General features: G+C 36.2%; 1 protein-coding gene across 5 annotated transcripts in view; it reads left to right on the forward strand.

Annotated features, from left to right (window-relative positions):
* Nucleotides 1–15747, forward strand: part of unc-13 (protein unc13 homolog) — a 57634-nt gene extending 41887 nt beyond the window's left edge. For 3 of the 5 annotated variants that reach the window (XM_088034633.1, XM_088034631.1, XM_088034634.1), the window contains 13 exons: nt 123–264; nt 314–760; nt 806–956; nt 1004–1456; nt 5489–5770; nt 5821–6042; nt 6090–6542; nt 6587–6944; nt 7023–7148; nt 11223–11321; nt 11369–11531; nt 11579–11705; nt 11752–15747. In XM_088034633.1, the coding sequence (XP_087890759.1) occupies nt 123–264; nt 314–760; nt 806–956; nt 1004–1456; nt 5489–5770; nt 5821–6042; nt 6090–6542; nt 6587–6944; nt 7023–7148; nt 11223–11321; nt 11369–11531; nt 11579–11705; nt 11752–11916 (3188 nt within the window). In that variant the 3' untranslated portion in view covers nt 11917–15747. The remainder of the gene's footprint in view (nt 1–122; nt 265–313; nt 761–805; nt 957–1003; nt 1457–5488; nt 5771–5820; nt 6043–6089; nt 6543–6586; nt 6945–7022; nt 7149–11222; nt 11322–11368; nt 11532–11578; nt 11706–11751) is intronic. The other 2 variants (XM_088034635.1, XM_088034636.1) reach the window with 1 other exon arrangement.
* The last annotated feature ends 655 nt before the right edge of the window (nt 15748–16402 follow it).

Raw genomic sequence — 16402 nt, forward strand, 5'->3', positions numbered from 1 at the left:
CTTGTCCTTCGAGCATGACTCTTCAACTTGGCATGAACCTGAGCTTGATTTATTGTTTAAATGATACTAACGCTCTCACCCGATGAGATTCAAGGACGCTGAGTGACTTGCTGTCTTTTTAGTCAAATCCGCACAAGGACTCATCGCCAAGGACAAGAGCGGCACGTCCGACCCCTACGTCACGGTACAAGTGGGCAAAGTCAAGAAGCGCACAAGGACGATGCCCCAGGAGCTCAACCCGGTCTGGGACGAGAAGTTCTACTTGTATGCTCCTCCCACCTTAAGTTCAATGAAACTCACGGTTTTCTTCCAGCGAGTGTCATAATTCTTCCGACAGGATCAAAGTGAGGGTCTGGGACGAAGACAACGATCTCAAGAGCAAGCTCCGGCAGAAACTCACTCGCGAGTCGGACGACTTCCTGGGACAGACCATTATAGAAGTGCGCACCCTCTCCGGCGAGATGGACGTGTGGTACAACCTCGAGAAACGCACGGACAAATCCGCCGTCTCCGGCGCAATCCGCTTACACATATCCGTCGAAATCAAAGGCGAAGAGAAGGTGGCCCCATATCACGTTCAATACACCTGTTTGCACGAGAACTTGTTCCATTACTTGTGCGAGATGAGCCTTGGCATCGTCAATTTGCCGCACGCCAAAGGCGACGACGCCTGGAAAGTTTACTTTGAAGAAGCCGGAGAAGAGATCGTGGACGAGTTTGCGATGCGCTACGGCATTGAATCGATATATCAAGCCATGACGTGAGTCTCCGACTTTCCTTTGACTGTTTCTTAGTGATTTTGTAGGCACTTCCACTGCCTGTCGACGAAGTACCTGTGCCCGGGGGTTCCCGCCGTCATGAGCATGCTTTTGGCCAACATCAACGCGTACTACGCACACACGACCGCGCTGTCGGCAGTTTCCGCGAGCGATCGCTTCGCCGCGTCGAACTTCGGGGTGAGTCGCGGGTAAACCACCGACTTGTCACTGTTTGAGTGTTACAGAAAGAGAAGTTTGTGAAGCTTCTCGACCAACTGCACAACTCGCTCCGGATAGACTTGTCGATGTACAGAAACAACTTCCCGGCGTCGAGTCCGGACAAACTCATGGATTTGAAGTCGACAGTGGACCTCCTGACTAGCATTACTTTCTTCCGGATGAAAGTCCAAGAGTTGACGAGTCCTCCACGTGCCAGCACCGTCGTCAAAGACTGCGTCAAGGCCTGCCTCAGATCCACATATCAGTTTCTTTTTGAGAACACGTACGAGTTGTACAATCGGGAATTCCAAAGTGATCCGAACGAGCCCAAGAGGGACCCGGAGGACCACGGGCCAAGACTGGATAGTGTAGATTTTTGGCATAAACTTATAGCGTTGATAGTTTCGGTCATTGAGGAGGATAAGAACAGTTACGGACCTGTGCTCAACCAGTTTCCGCAGGAATTAAACATCGGACAGGTAAGTTGAAATTACAGAAACCTGTAATAGGGAGAATTCACATTTTTTGATTTTGACGAAAATCGATAGTTTTCATGTCACTAGTGGAAAAATTGCAAAAAAAATGCTTAAACCCTTTTAAGTGGTGTTTTGTGCCAGGATGTAAAATTGCTAGTATTAATGCACCCGAAATAGTATATTAAAGAACGTGTTTTATAATGGCCAATTTGGTGCACGAGGTCCCGGTGTACAAAACGAGCCGTAGGCGAGTTTTTTATGGGACGAGTGCACCAATGCCATTATAAAACAAGTCCTTTATACTATTTTTTCGAATTTGCACCCCTTTTTTAATAATAAAATTAAATTTTAGAATTCTAAGAGTTTTCGTGTTACACGATTGGTAATGGTTTTGTAACCACGACTTGCCACTTGATTTTCAAATTTAATTTAAAATTTGACATTTATTGAATTTTACTGTCACTGAATTTTGACATAACGTAACCTAACCTCACAGCCAGTATTCATATCTATTATACAGGGTGTCCCAGAACTCGCGCCCCAGAGAGAAAGGGCTTATGGAGGCAACAATTCTGAACCAAAATTTTGAAACCATAATTTTTTAACTCAAAAAATAACCGAGATAAGACAAAAAAACTGTAGCCAATCCTGAAGCTGAACAGAATTTGAAAATTGGTAACTATGGACACATACTATCATCCATTGGTCGGTTAAACATTAGACTTTCGTTGCCTAGGAAATTGGGATGGCCATTTACTCCACTTCTCGAATAAGCTTTCGGGATTGGTTATTAACTTTTTATCAGTTCTCGAATACTATTTAACTTAGTCAATTTTTGTTTTGAAATTTACCATCTGTATTGCTGTCGGCACCCTCCCTTGCTCTCTGGGGCGCGAGTTCTGGGACACCCTGTATTTAGGTACAATTATTGTTGGCCGCAAAGGACAGTTTAATTATATTCATACATTTTTATACACGCAGCAATTTATTAAACACAAATCGTAAAAACCAAATTGACCAAGAACTTGACAGGAAACAGGTGACAGCCAGACTAATTAGTTCTGCCAATTCTTAAAAAACAAAATTTCCTACTTTGAGTTCTTTTATAGATACCTATAAACGACTCCAAATTGAGTACTCTAATGGACCTATTAAAGCGGCAAATTCGAAAAAAATATTTATAACAGTTCCTTAAAACAATAAGAAGAAAAAAATGCGTTTTGGCCGCGAGATTTGATGTCTGATGTTTCTGAAGCGTAATATTTTAAATTTATTGTAATTATTTATACAAGGTGTTTATAAATGTTTCTAGTCAAATATGGCTCTGGAATTCCAGTCATGCACTATTTTGCCGCTTTGTTTTTATAGTGAACATAACAATCTTGAAAATTATTTATAATGTCACTTATGTCAACGACGTTTCAGTTACGTCCAAGTTTATGATTTTTAGGGTTCAAACATAACTAATAAAAAAAATGAACTTTTTTTTTTTAAACTTACTTTACTTCATGATTGAGGTTAACTACAAATGCCAGTTAAAAAATGTAAACTCACCTTTGTAATAAGCGGCAATTTTTTTTTGACATTTTATAGCCACTTTTGATGTTAAAAACATTTATAAACACCTTGTGTGCACCTATAAAGTGCTTTATGCAAGGTGTTAATAAATGTTTCTAGCATCAAGCGTGGCTTTGGAATTCCTGTCGTACACTATTTTGCCGCTTTATTTTCATAGTGAATATAACTATCTTAAAAATTATTTAAAATGTTACTTACTTCAATGACGTTTTAGTTACGGTTTTGTGCCGAAGTTTTCGAATTTCAGCTTTTAAACCAAAACTGGAACAGTTTATTTCTCAAAACTTACTTTGCTTCATGTTTGAGGATAACTGCAAATAGTTCACAAATCAAAACTAACATTTGTAATGAGCGGCAAATTTCTTTGACATTTTAAAGCCACCCTTGATGCTAGAAACATTTATAAACACCTTGTGCAAACTTAAAAACAATGATTTTTTTTCCTATAACTGAAGACTTTTGCCATGTCCCAAACAATTGCCAATTGAGCATTTTTTCAAAGACTTGGTGGTTTTAATAAAAAAATTCTTTTGGCTCAACGAAAAAACTATTCGAAGAAATTTACCAATTTAGTTGCGACTTTTATTCAATAGAATAGTCTAAACTATGTTCCCGGATTGAGTTTGCAAGAGGAAAAATAACTTTATTTTTAATTTTACAAATAAATCACATCGGAATAGTAGTTTTTGCTTAAGTCAAAATAAATAAATCTTTAATTAAAGCTTTAATACTATCAGACTGTGTTCCTAAAATCGTAAAAAACAAAAACTAACAAAGAACTTTTTTATTTTTAATTTTGCAACAAATGGCAAAAGAATAAAATGTATTTCTTTATTTAAACCAATTTTAACTATTGGATTAACCCACCACATATTTCTAACTCGTAATTCGACTGTTTCAAATTTTATCAATTATTGTTTCGGATGCAACTGCATTTATTATCCGATTTTTTAATACTTATGGGTAAATTTTCTTTTAATCTTTAATGCACTATTTGATATTTTGAATCCACAGCCTGATATTATTTACTTACAATTAGAAAATTCAATAAATAAAAATATGAAAAAATTGATTTTAAGAGCGTATTTTCCATACGAATCTTTTCCGAATATAGAAAAAAAATATAAATAGTTATTATACATAAATAAAATTCAATCAAATCAGAATAGATTAAAATGTAAAAACCATATTTTTTCTATAAAGGTGAATCTGACTGTGTTTTCGTAAAAATTATCGTTAAATGCGGTAAAGGCGATAAATGCACTTGCCGACCGAGAATGATGCAAAGCAAAAAAGTAAATAAACGTGCAGTCTGAAAGTACACCGGTTGAATAAGACACATATTGTAAACTGACATATCAAGTTAAAGAAAGTTGTACAAGGTGTTTATAAATGTTTCTAGCATCAAGGGTGGCTATGAAATGTCAAAAAAAAATTGCCGCTTATTACAAACGCGGGTTTCGATTTTTCAACTGACATTTGCAGTTAACCTCAAACATAGAGCAAAGTAAATTTTGATAAATAAACTTCTAGTTGTGGTTTAAAACCTGAAAATTAAAAACTTGGACACAAAACTGTAACTGAAATGTCATGAATGTAAGTTACATTATAAGTAATTTTCAAGATAGTTATATTCACTATGAAAACAAAGCGGCAAAATAGTGCACGACAGGAATTTCAGAGCCACCCTTGATGCTAGAAACAGTTATAAACACCTTGCAGTTACCGCGACACTTTCACAGCAACAAAATTAAGATTTCTTGATAAACAATCCCATATCATTCGCACATCTACGTGTCTCAAATTTTGTATCTCGCCGTTCTGAAATTCCGTTTCCATTGTGTATAAATTCTTTTGTAAAAACAACCATAAATTGCAACAAATGTTCTCCATACGGAATTCTATCAGTGGGCGGAGCGTGACGTCAAACCAATGAAAAAGTGTTTTGTTTTCCGCCTGAATATTTAAATTTCTTTAGCGAATTTTGGCAAATCTGTCAGGTATTTTTCGCAATATTCTACAAAATTTGGTACAAAAGTATACAGGGTGTCCCAGAACTCGTGACCCAAAGAAAAAAGGCTTATGAAGGCTACAATTCTGAACCCAAATTTGGAAACAAAAATTTGCTAGCTCAAAAAATAAACGAGTTAAGACAAAAAAAGTGGTAGCCAATCCGGAAGCTGAACAGAATTTGAAAATCGGTAACTATGGACACATACTATCGTCCATTGGTCAGATTCTCATTGCCTAGGAAATTAGGATGGCCATTTACTCCACCTATAGAATAAGCTTTCGGGATTGGTTGTTAATTTTTTATTCTTTCTTGAAAACCATTAGGCTTAATCAATTTTTGTTTTAAAATTCACAATCTGTATTGTTGGTCTCTGGGTCATGAGTTCTAAGACACCTGTATAGGTTAAATTTTTGCATTGTCTCTATTTTGATTTTTTCTTGTAGCTATCGGCGGCGACGATGTGGAGCCTCTTCGCCGTCGACATGAAGTACGCTCTAGAAGAGCACGAGCAGCACCGCCTTTGCAAATCCTCCGCGTACATGAACCTCCACTTCAAGGTGAAGTGGTTGTACTCGAATTATGTAAGAGATGTGCCTCCGTACAAAGGTGCAGTGCCTGAATATCCCGCTTGGTTCGAACCATTCGTCATGCAATGGTTGAACGAGAACGACGACGTTTCCTTAGAATACCTTCACGGTGCCTTTAATAGAGACAAAAAGGATTGCGTACGTTGCGCCCAACTTCACCCTCATCCCCTAATTCTCGTCTTTTCCAGTTCCAAAAAAGCAGCGAGCACGCTCTGTTTTCTAATTCCGTAGTGGACGTTTTTACGCAGTTGACTCAGTGCTTCGACGTGGTGTCAAAGTTGGAGTGTCCAGATCCTGAGATTTGGAAGCGGTATATGAAGCGCTTCGCCAAGACGATCGTCAAGGTGCTCATCGCGTACGCCGACATCGTCAAGAGGGAGTTCCCTGAGCATCTCAAGGAGGAGCGAATAGTAAGATAATCCCGAGGGAATTCTCTTGGCTAAATCTCTCGTTCCAGGCTTGTATTCTTATGAACAATATTCAACAATTACGGGTACAATTGGAGAAGATGTTCGAGTCCATGGGCGGGGAGAAACTCGAAGAGGACGCCGCTAATATCTTAAAGGACCTCCAGCAGACTCTCAACGGGTGTTTGGACGAGCTCGCCATGCAGTTCGCTTCAAGTTTAGAACCTCGCATCACCGCCTCCGTCAAGGAGCTGGGGGACCTTTTGTTGAACATCAAAGGTGGGGGGCAACCCGGGACCAGTCAGCCGGCGCAAAGGAACGTCGTCGCGGGTGAAGCTGACGAGGTCCTCCGGCCTTTGATGGACCTTCTGGACGGGTCGCTCACTCTCTACGCCCAGTCGTGCGAGAAGACCGTCCTGAAGCGCCTCTTGAAGGAACTCTGGAAGATCGTCATGAGGATTCTGGAGAAGACGGTGGTGCTCCCGCCCATGACCGACAAGACGGTGAGACAACGACTCACTTTGCTCGTCTGAGCTCGCTGTTGCAGATGATGTTCAAGAGCTTGACGGACAACGCGAAGAACCTCGCCGCCAAGACGAAGATCGAAGACATGTCGTCGTTGTTCAAGAACCACATGTCTGGGAAACAAGACGTGAAGAACGCCTTGAGTGGAGTGATGGACATCTCGAAGGAAGTCGAGAAGAACTTGTCGCCGAAGCAGTGCGCGGTGTTGGACGTGGCGCTGGATACCATCAAGCAGTATTTCCACGCCGGAGGCAACGGGTTGAAGAAGGCGTTCTTGGACAAGAGCGCCGAGCTCCAAAGTTTGCGTTACGCCTTATCTCTCTATACGCAAACTACTGACACTCTTATTAAAACTTTTGTCACGACGCAACTAAACGAGGGTAAGTTTCCATTGCGATTGTTTCCTCAGGTTTTTCCCTTCACACTTTACACCATGTTGATCTAATCTTTTATCAAAGTGCCGCTTAACAATAAAGAGACTATGATGCAACGACAAATTTCGATTGAACGAGATGAGACAGAGACAGGACTTGAAGCTCTGGAAGAACCGTTGAAAGCTAAAAAGAGAAGAGAGAGTCGACAAGGTAGAAACGAAACGCAAAATTTTGCTAGTTCAGAGCATATGGCGCACTTGCAATTTCTAGTGTTTTTATTGACAAAACTTAGATAACTAGTTCCGGCGCTGGTAGTTAGAGCTGACGACTCTGAAGATGAAGTGCGAAACGAGGCGACGTCAGCACAGCCACACGATAAACGCATGAAGTTTTTACTCGACCCAAATCCCAAATGCATGTTAGTTTCAGGTCCGTCAAGTTTCAGCATCGCAAAAAAATTCAAACCTATGCCATCATTTTGTGCTAATTCTGTGCCAATTTGTGCTGCAATTTTCTAAATTCTGTGCTCTCTTCGTTTTCGAGTTATTCAAGAAACAAAAATGATGCTCAAACTTGACGCCTAGCATCATGAGTCACAAAATTGATCAAATTGGTCTTATAATTCTGTGCTAATTTGTGCTGAAAGTTTTAAATTCTGTGCTCTTTTCGTTTTTGAGTTATTCCAAAAAACGTACAAAAAATAGTAGGCAACCCAAAATACAGATTTCAACGAATTTTCTTTAAAGAAGCGTCAAGTTTGAGCATGATGCATCTCAAAACAGCTTAAGTAATATGCGATAATTTTGTGCTAATTCTGTGCTGATTGATGGGGCAATTTTCAAATTCTGTGCTCTTTTTGTTTTTGAGTTATTCTAATAAACAAATTTGAACAAACGTCAAGTTTGAGCATCATGCATCGCAAAACAGATTAATTGATATGCTATAACTTTGTGCTAATTCCGTGCTAGCTAATGGTGCAATGTTAATTCTGTGCTCTTATCCTTTTTGAGTTATTTTATAAAATGTACAAAAATAGTAGGCAACCTAAAATACAGATTTCAACGAAGTTTCTTTAAAGAAGCGTCAAGTTTGAGCATCATGCATCTCAAAACAGCGTAAGTAATATGCGATAATTTTGTGCTAATTTCCAAATTCTGTGCTCTTTTCGTTTTTGAGTTATTTAAAAATGTAAGAAAATATTTAGTAGGCCACCCAAAATACAGATTTTAACGAATTTTCTTTGAACGATCGTCAAATGATGAACTTTTTGATATTCATATTTAGAACTAAAAAATCTTTGTTTTGATTACCGGACATACTAAATGTACATACATAATTTAACTAACGCCCTTTATATTCTTCACAATTTAAAATTTTGCTGAGTAAGAACTGTTTATTTTTCTCTGAATCACGTCGTAAAATGAGTGTTCCAGGAATAGTTGGCCTAGGCGCGTTAGAATAGTGTTTTTAGAGAATATTGCTCTATTCAAACCACATACTTCTACAATATACCAACCATCCCCACTTTTTCCCTATTTACGCAATGTGTAAGTAAATGAAGTTGAAAAAAGATATTTAGAATTGCATTGGCACATCTACGCTTGCGTCAAAGTTAAAAAATTGGCACAAAATTTGAAATTTATATTTGAAAATAAATTTATTAAAATTCAAATCAGATCACTTTTCTACAATCTCAGTACCAAAGTTAATTTTCATATTTACACTTAAGTACTATTAATTATGTACATAATTTTATTGACCATATTAGTAATTACCTAGTTTAAATTACATGCATCTTGCGACCTGAGAACTATAAGGTTCTAACTAACATTTACATTAATTTAATCAGTGTGCACGTTATCAGTGACAGGTCTTGAATTTATTTAGTATTTATTTAAAAAAATGACAAGATCTATTAGTATCATTCTGCCTTTTTAAAGTATTAACTTACTACTTTTCTATACTAGATAGAAAATGTTTTAAAAAAATCGCAAAACAAACAATTTAAATTCTCACAAAAAATCACTTAGAACCTTATAATTCTCACGTCGTGATCACCGTTGAAAGGTTATCAATTGGATCTTAGGTTTTTATATATGTTCCAGCATGGTCTGATCATTGTATAAATTAGAACTACATACAACACTTGTGTCCACCCCCAAAATCGTCTTTAATTTTAAAGGTAAAATTTTGAAAATTTGCATACACTCAGTTGACAAAGCTCTAGAAGCCGACGCAAAAATCTATTTTTTAGGCGACTTTAACTGAAAATGAAATTTTTAGGCCTTAAAAGCGGCCTAAAAGTGAGTCTTTTCTGGCCGCAAACATTTTCGGCCGATCTATGGTGGCGCCATCTATCCATAGTTTTGCATATTACGTCAAGATACCGATATTACCCTCAATTTTATAATTATTTGGGTAAAATCAAATCGACAAACTGCTGTAAAGTGCAACAAAGACGTTTTTAATTATTGAAAATGAACATGTCTAGCAGTGCTCCTGCAACAACATTAAAAAACACATTAAACCTAATTCATACGAATTGTGAAGCTACACGTGCTGAAACTGCAAATGTAAATAAAGAAAATATGAACTTTTCTGAAGGATTCATAAATATTTACAATTATTTAGTTGTTATAATTGATTAAATCAATAAATCCTAAATAATAATTAATTAACTTGTAAATTTAATGATGTCGCCTAAAAAATCTTGTGTGTAACACGGCCAAAAAGTGCCATTTTGCCCTCGCCTTCTTTCTTAAAAAAAGGCTCGGCCAAAAAAGAACCACTTTTTGGCCTTTGTACACAAATAGCTATTTTATCACTTATAGTTTTGGCGTCGCGACGCCTTAAAAGTGTATTTTTTAGCTAATTGTGAAGTTTTATGAAATGAACCTCTAATTTAATTTTTTTTCAATATAAATATCTCAGTTGACATTTTAGATTTAATGTAAATTCTATTCAAAATTTGAGGAAAAAATGCTGTTTTATCAAGTTAGTTTCCAATTTTATTACGTCAAAATTGGGAACTACGTTTACACCCATCTGTCAACATCTTGTGTCACAAATGTCATCTATTCTTTGGTTCGTTTTAGAAGGTAACAAAAATCTTACTTGGCGAAATTGTCGCTTTGTCGATGTTAATTAACAATTTCTGGTGTCCATAAAGTGCAACATGCCCGTGTTAATCAAAATTAACCTTTATAAGAGTGAATGAAGTGACTTGTGAAATTTTGGTGTAAACGTAGTTTGTCACTGCACCGTCAAAATGTTGAAAACTGACTTGATAAAACAGCGCAAATTTTAAACACCATTTGAAGTAGATTTAAAATAAAAACTCAAATATTTGTATTACAGTTATGTTGAAAAAAAATTGAATTCGCTAATATTACCGCAAAAACCCAAAAATCGCTAAAAATTAAACTTTTTAGGCGTCGCGACGCCAAAGAAACCGTGATATCAAAACAAATTTTTGTGTCAGCTTCTAGAGCCTTGTCAACTATAAGCGTATGCAAATTTTCAAAATTTTATCTTTAAAATTAAAGACGATTTTAGGGGTGGACACAAGTTTTGCCGGACCCTGTATTTAATAAAACCTTAGTCGAAACAAATAAGCCAAATTTGTCTTTATGTTTTTTAAAAAGATGTTTGCTTTGCCTAAAAATTTGTTCCGTTTCTTTTGTCTCTTCTTTTGGGCTTCAAGATGACTCAGAAATGGTTGGTATATTATAGAAGTATGTGATTCAAACACAAATACTTGACGCTTCTTGAAAGAAAATTCGTTAAAATCTGTATTTTGGGTTGCCTACTATTTTTTGTACGTTTTTTGGAATAACTCAAAAACCAAAAGAGCACAGAATTTAAAAATTACAGCACAAATTAGCACAAAATTATAAGACTGGTTTGATTCATTTTGATGACATATGATGCTAGGCGTCAAGTTTGAGCATCATTTGTGTTTCTTGAATAACTCGAAAACGAAAAGAGCACAGAATTTAAAAATTGCAGCACAAATTGGCACAGAATTAGCACAAAATTATGGCAAATGTTTGAAATTTTTTTGCGATGTATGATGCTCAAACTTGAGGAACCTGTTAGTTTCCACATTTCAAGCTGACGCGGACTGTTGCCGCAACTCAACTTGAAACTTCCATCCCGCATGCAATTTACCTACAGCATGTCAACTTTCAACTTTTTTAGTTTGTATATACTTTAGCGACACAACACACACTTTTAGAGGAATTTCCGGTCCGCAGCGACACTTCTAACGCCGGTTCTTTGCAGATACGCTGGATGGTCAAGAAGGCAGTGTCGGAGAGGTTTCCATTCAAGTGGACTTGTTCACTCATCCCGGAACTGGGGAGCACAAAGTCACCGTGAAAGGTAGATATTGTGGTCCGGGGACGTGTTGTCTACACTATTTTTTCCAGTGGTTGCTGCTAACGACTTGAAATGGAACTTGGTGTCGGGGATGTTTCGTCCTTTCGTGGAGGTGAATCTGATCGGACCTCATCTTTCGGACAAGAAGCGCAAACACGCCACCAAATCAAAATCCAACAACTGGTCGCCCAAGTATAATGAAACCTTCCATTTGTAAGTATCTGAATGGTGAAGAAGTGAAACATTTGGGGCTTTTTTAGTACGATCGGAAACGAAGAGCAGCTGGACTACTTCGAGCTCCACATCTGCGTGAAGGACTACTGCTTCGCCCGGGAAGACCGGCTTGTCGGCGTGGCGGTGATGCAGCTCAAAGACATCGTCGAGAAGGTGAGTGTCTTCTGGTGTTGCGTTTTTGTGAAAATGGGGGTTTTAGGGTTCGTGCGCGTGCTGGTTGTCGCTCGGGAAACGCATCCAAATGGACGAAACAGGCTGGACGATTCTACGCATCTTATCTCAACGCACAAACGACGAAGTAGCGAAAGAGTTTGTAAAATTAAAATCGGACATACGACAAGAAAACCCCCTTCCGAACCAGTAAGGCAGTGTTTGTCCGTAGCATATACCCTCAACGCTACAAACTTACAGCTGTGTTCATAAAATCCATTTCAAGCAGTGTATAAAAAATTATTGTTGAATGGACCGTCCTTCAGACTGTTGACGTTAACTTAAATGCAGTTTGATATCATTATATATAACATTTAAATAATATTTATGTGCCTCCTCACCCGAACATTAAAACAATAAAATTTATTATATGCCATTCACTGAAAATGAAACAAACTTCATAATTGTCTAATCACACAAAATATTCAAATGTAAAAAGTACGCAATAAAAAAAGCATAACATATTTACATTCCTCTCATGTATTTGTACTTAAAATGTGATTCAAGTAGAATAAGAGAGTTAAGTAATAAATATCATAGATATTTTTTTATGCATGAGGGACTTTAGAACGATGTGCAACGGTTTTTCATCAGTCTTTATCTATTTGCACAAGCGGGATACGGAGGAAGCCCAAAACAAAACACTCTGTATATGTTACAGCTCAAACATATCAAACCCTTTTAGTTGACACATTCAAGTTTTTTCCTCAATTCGCAATTTACCTTCAAACCCAGTTCGCAACCTAATTGAAATTTTCATTCTAAAATCAAGTAGACATATTTCAGGTTTCTGTGTTTTAATGTCATGAGAGAAAAACAAACGTTTCTGAACAATTAAAACCTAAAACGATTTTTAAATGAAGTATAAATTTGCAATTAGAAACTTAAAACATCTTGAAACCTAAAAGCTTCCAACATTCTAACAAATTAAGTAGGCACTTTTTAGGCTTTTGGAGTGTCAGGTTTTATAATCAGGTCATGGGACGAAAACTCTGACAATGAAACCTAAAACAATTTTTAAATAGACCATAAATATAAAATTATAAACCTAACACGGCTAAATAATTTGCGAACGCGATTGAAATCTTCAAATTTTGGCTAATGACAACCTGAAACCTAAAATGTTCATATATTGGTCTTGCTTTAGTCAAAAAAAAAATTAAGTAGGCAAGCAGTTTTTAGGGTTTTGGAGGATTTTCTGGATTTTGAGTTGACTCTCTTGAAGCCTAGAAATTAAAGAGGCTAAGAAATCAGGTTTTGGTGTAAAAACGTAAGATGCTAAACTAACTTGGCTTAGAATATTAATATTTCTGACAAATTAATACCTGGAAATAAAGCCTAAATGTTTTACGGGTTTTAAATTGAGTTTTTAGTAAAAAATTATTAAAACCTCGAAAAACACCCCTAAATCATATGATAATCCGATTGAAACCTTAAAATTTTGAATAGTGACAACCTAAAACCTAAAAAAATCCAACATTTGTTAGGACTACTTAAGCCTAGAAACTGTCTAAACTTAGTTTTTGGATAAAACCTGATTCGCTTGTCAGTTTTTTTAGTAAAAACATGTGATTCTAAACAGGCTAAACAAATTTAATCCTAAAAATCGAAAAAATCTCATTTCTAAAATTCTAAAATACCTGAAAATTTCGGTTTTTTATCTTGTCAGATTTTAAGGTTTTTAAATATCCTTAGATTCTAGGTTTAGAAATTGAAAAAGTTTCTGAGACCTTAAAAAGTTCTGTAGGCTTTGAATCTTGTCAATGAAAAAGCCTTAAAACTAAATCCTGACAGTGTTAAGTTTAACATTCTAATTGTAAGACAACCTAAATTAATACAAATAACATGAAAGCCTTAGAAATGTGTGAAACGGTGATAACCTGTATACTTTAAACCTAGAAACCTAGACATTAAATCGAAGAAATCTTTATAAACCAACCACGAAATTTAAGCCTAAGCGTTTAAAACCTAAACTTTTTTCAAATAAATTGAATTGATTTCAACCTAGACGCTCATGTTGAAACCTAGACAACATGACAAGCCTGAGCTTAATTTTGAAACCTGAAATTTAGGTTGACGTTTTGCTTCTGACATCACGTAAATCGGAGAAATTTATAAACCTTTATAAAGTAACCAGGAAACCTAGGAGTTTTTGAAACCTAAATTTATCCCAAAAAAATGAATTGATGAAAACCAACCTAGAAAACCTTGCAAGCTTGAGCTTAATTTTGAAGCCTGCAATTTAAATTAGCTGCGGAGGAAACTTAGGCGTCTTTAAAACCTATACTTAACCTCTAAAATTTAAAAAACTACATTAAAACCTGGGCAACCCTAGAAGCCTGAGCTTAATTTTGAAACCTGAAATTTGCGTTGTCATTTCACCTCTGACGTTAAGCCTAGCCGTTTTTAAAATTTAAACTTAACCCTTAAAATTTGAATTAATTTTAACCTAGGCGATCAGGTTGAAACCTAGACGACGTGACAAGCATGAGGAGCTTAATTTAAACTGACCTGACCTGACATTACGTAAATCGGAGAAATGTATAAATCTTTATAAATTACCCAGAGAACCTAGGCGTCTTTGAAACCTAAACTTAACACACTCAAGTTAAAACCTAGGCAACTTAGGCGTTTTTTAAACCCTACACTTAACATCTAAAATTTGAAAAAGTATGTTGAAACCTAGGCAACCCTAAAAGCCTGAGCTTAATTTAGAAACGTAAAATTTGAGTTAACATTTCGCCTATGATGGTGAAAATTAGGCATACCAACATAAATTAAAAGCGCATTGCCAACTCAAGAAACGAAAAACTCGATATTCGGCTTGAATGTGGTTTTGTGCTTCCTCCGGCGTTCGGAATCTAAAAGAACATTAAACTTGAGCCTTACATATTTGATTCATGCGTTTTCTCTAAACTTGTCGCTTCTAAATAAATGTGGACATTCTGCATCGCATTCTTCACTGTGATATTCAAGTACAGTGTGTATTTGTGTCGTCTGTGTTGTACTACATGTGCCGAATCGCAACTTAATGTCTAGCAGCGTTCTTTTGTCAAAACCCAATCATTTCCCATCATCAAAGTCGACAATACTTTGATTTTTATACCAGAAAAAGAGTTGTAAAGAGCGTAGCTATAAGCGGTTGGGATATGTTGTGTCTCGAACTGATTAGATAAAATTTCTCATCTGTATCAATCATGATCTTCCAAAAGAATTCGAAATTAATCGGTCCGTTTTGTGTCGTGGCAAGAAAGTTCCTTAATGATAAAAATGACACAAAACGGACGGGATCTGATCATATCCATTTGCGGTGCTCTCAGTCCATTTCATGTTAGACTGAACTTTCATACAATAACTTTCTTGATGTTGCTACAAGAAATATGTTCGCTAGACCTCCACATCCACGTTTCTTTTTGATGGTTGAATGTATTTTTCCCGTTTTTTTAACATTCGCTGGTGACGGTGTTTCAATCGTACAAATCTGTACATGAATAGTTACATTCAAGTTTTCTAGATTATATTCTATTCGTAATTTATATGTATGTAATTAGACTAATACATGTCTTTTTTAATTTTATATATTTTTTTTCACAAAAATGACCAAGCATGTAATAATGTAATCACAAATTAACGTAATTTATGTATAAATGCATAATGTTAATACGTAATTGTAAAAAAGAATATCTAAACTGTCCCGTTCATTTGGGACTATTAAAACTAATGTATTCTTGTTAAATCCTTCAATCTCATTTTCAGATTGGACGGTTACTCTGTTGTAAATAAAATATTGCTGTAAAAATTACAATTTAATGAACATTTTCGATTTATTCTGACATGGACCATAGTTAAGAATTACCTTTTTTTAAGAATATTGTTAGCCTATCAAAATGCGACATTGTTTTCACACATTTTCATAGGCTGTTTTTATGGACAATGTGTTCCTTGTGACATTTTATTTGTCAAAAATATACGCATTAAAGCATCACATTTTTAACATCATTACACCCGATTAACAAGTGTAGTGGAAACGGTAACTTTAAAACCAAAAGTGTGGTGGTAGGCTTGCTTTTGTGATGTCACACTCAGATCTACCAACACTAAACAAACATGACTACTAATTTTCTGATTCTGCAGGTCACGGAATCGACGAAGATGGTGGCGGATTTTTAAGCTGCCGTGGAGCTCCCAGTTGTGATTTTCAAGTGTTTAATAAAAACGTTGTTTTATCTGACTTGTCTGTGTAAAGTACCCCTAACAATGTAAAGCGAGCTTCACCGGTTTTAGTTCCAAACAGTCTGCCAGCTCTAAGGATTTTTCCAGAATCTAGGGACTTGAGAAAATGAGGTTATGTAGGTTCTACATTATTATTGATTAAAAACGTTTCTTTTTTGTTTCTCTTATAAAATTCATGATTTTTCAGGTTAGAATCTAGGGATTATTGAAATTATGATGTGGCAACACTAGTTTTAAATAAAACCTTCAGGTACCTAAGCAAATTCTTTTCTTTTTTTTTTTTGACCAATAAGCAAAGACCCAATCCCAAATATTTAAGCGTCGATTTTAAAAATAAAAAAGTCCATAAAAAGTAAAAAAAAATTAAATTTGACATTTTTCAGAAATTTTGCACCAAAACTTTTTCT

Source organism: Gnatocerus cornutus, chromosome 4 (assembly GCF_029298725.1).
Source record: "Gnatocerus cornutus isolate USDA-ARS CGAHR chromosome 4, icGnaCorn1.1, whole genome shotgun sequence".
Lineage (NCBI taxonomy): Eukaryota > Metazoa > Arthropoda > Insecta > Coleoptera > Tenebrionidae > Gnatocerus > Gnatocerus cornutus.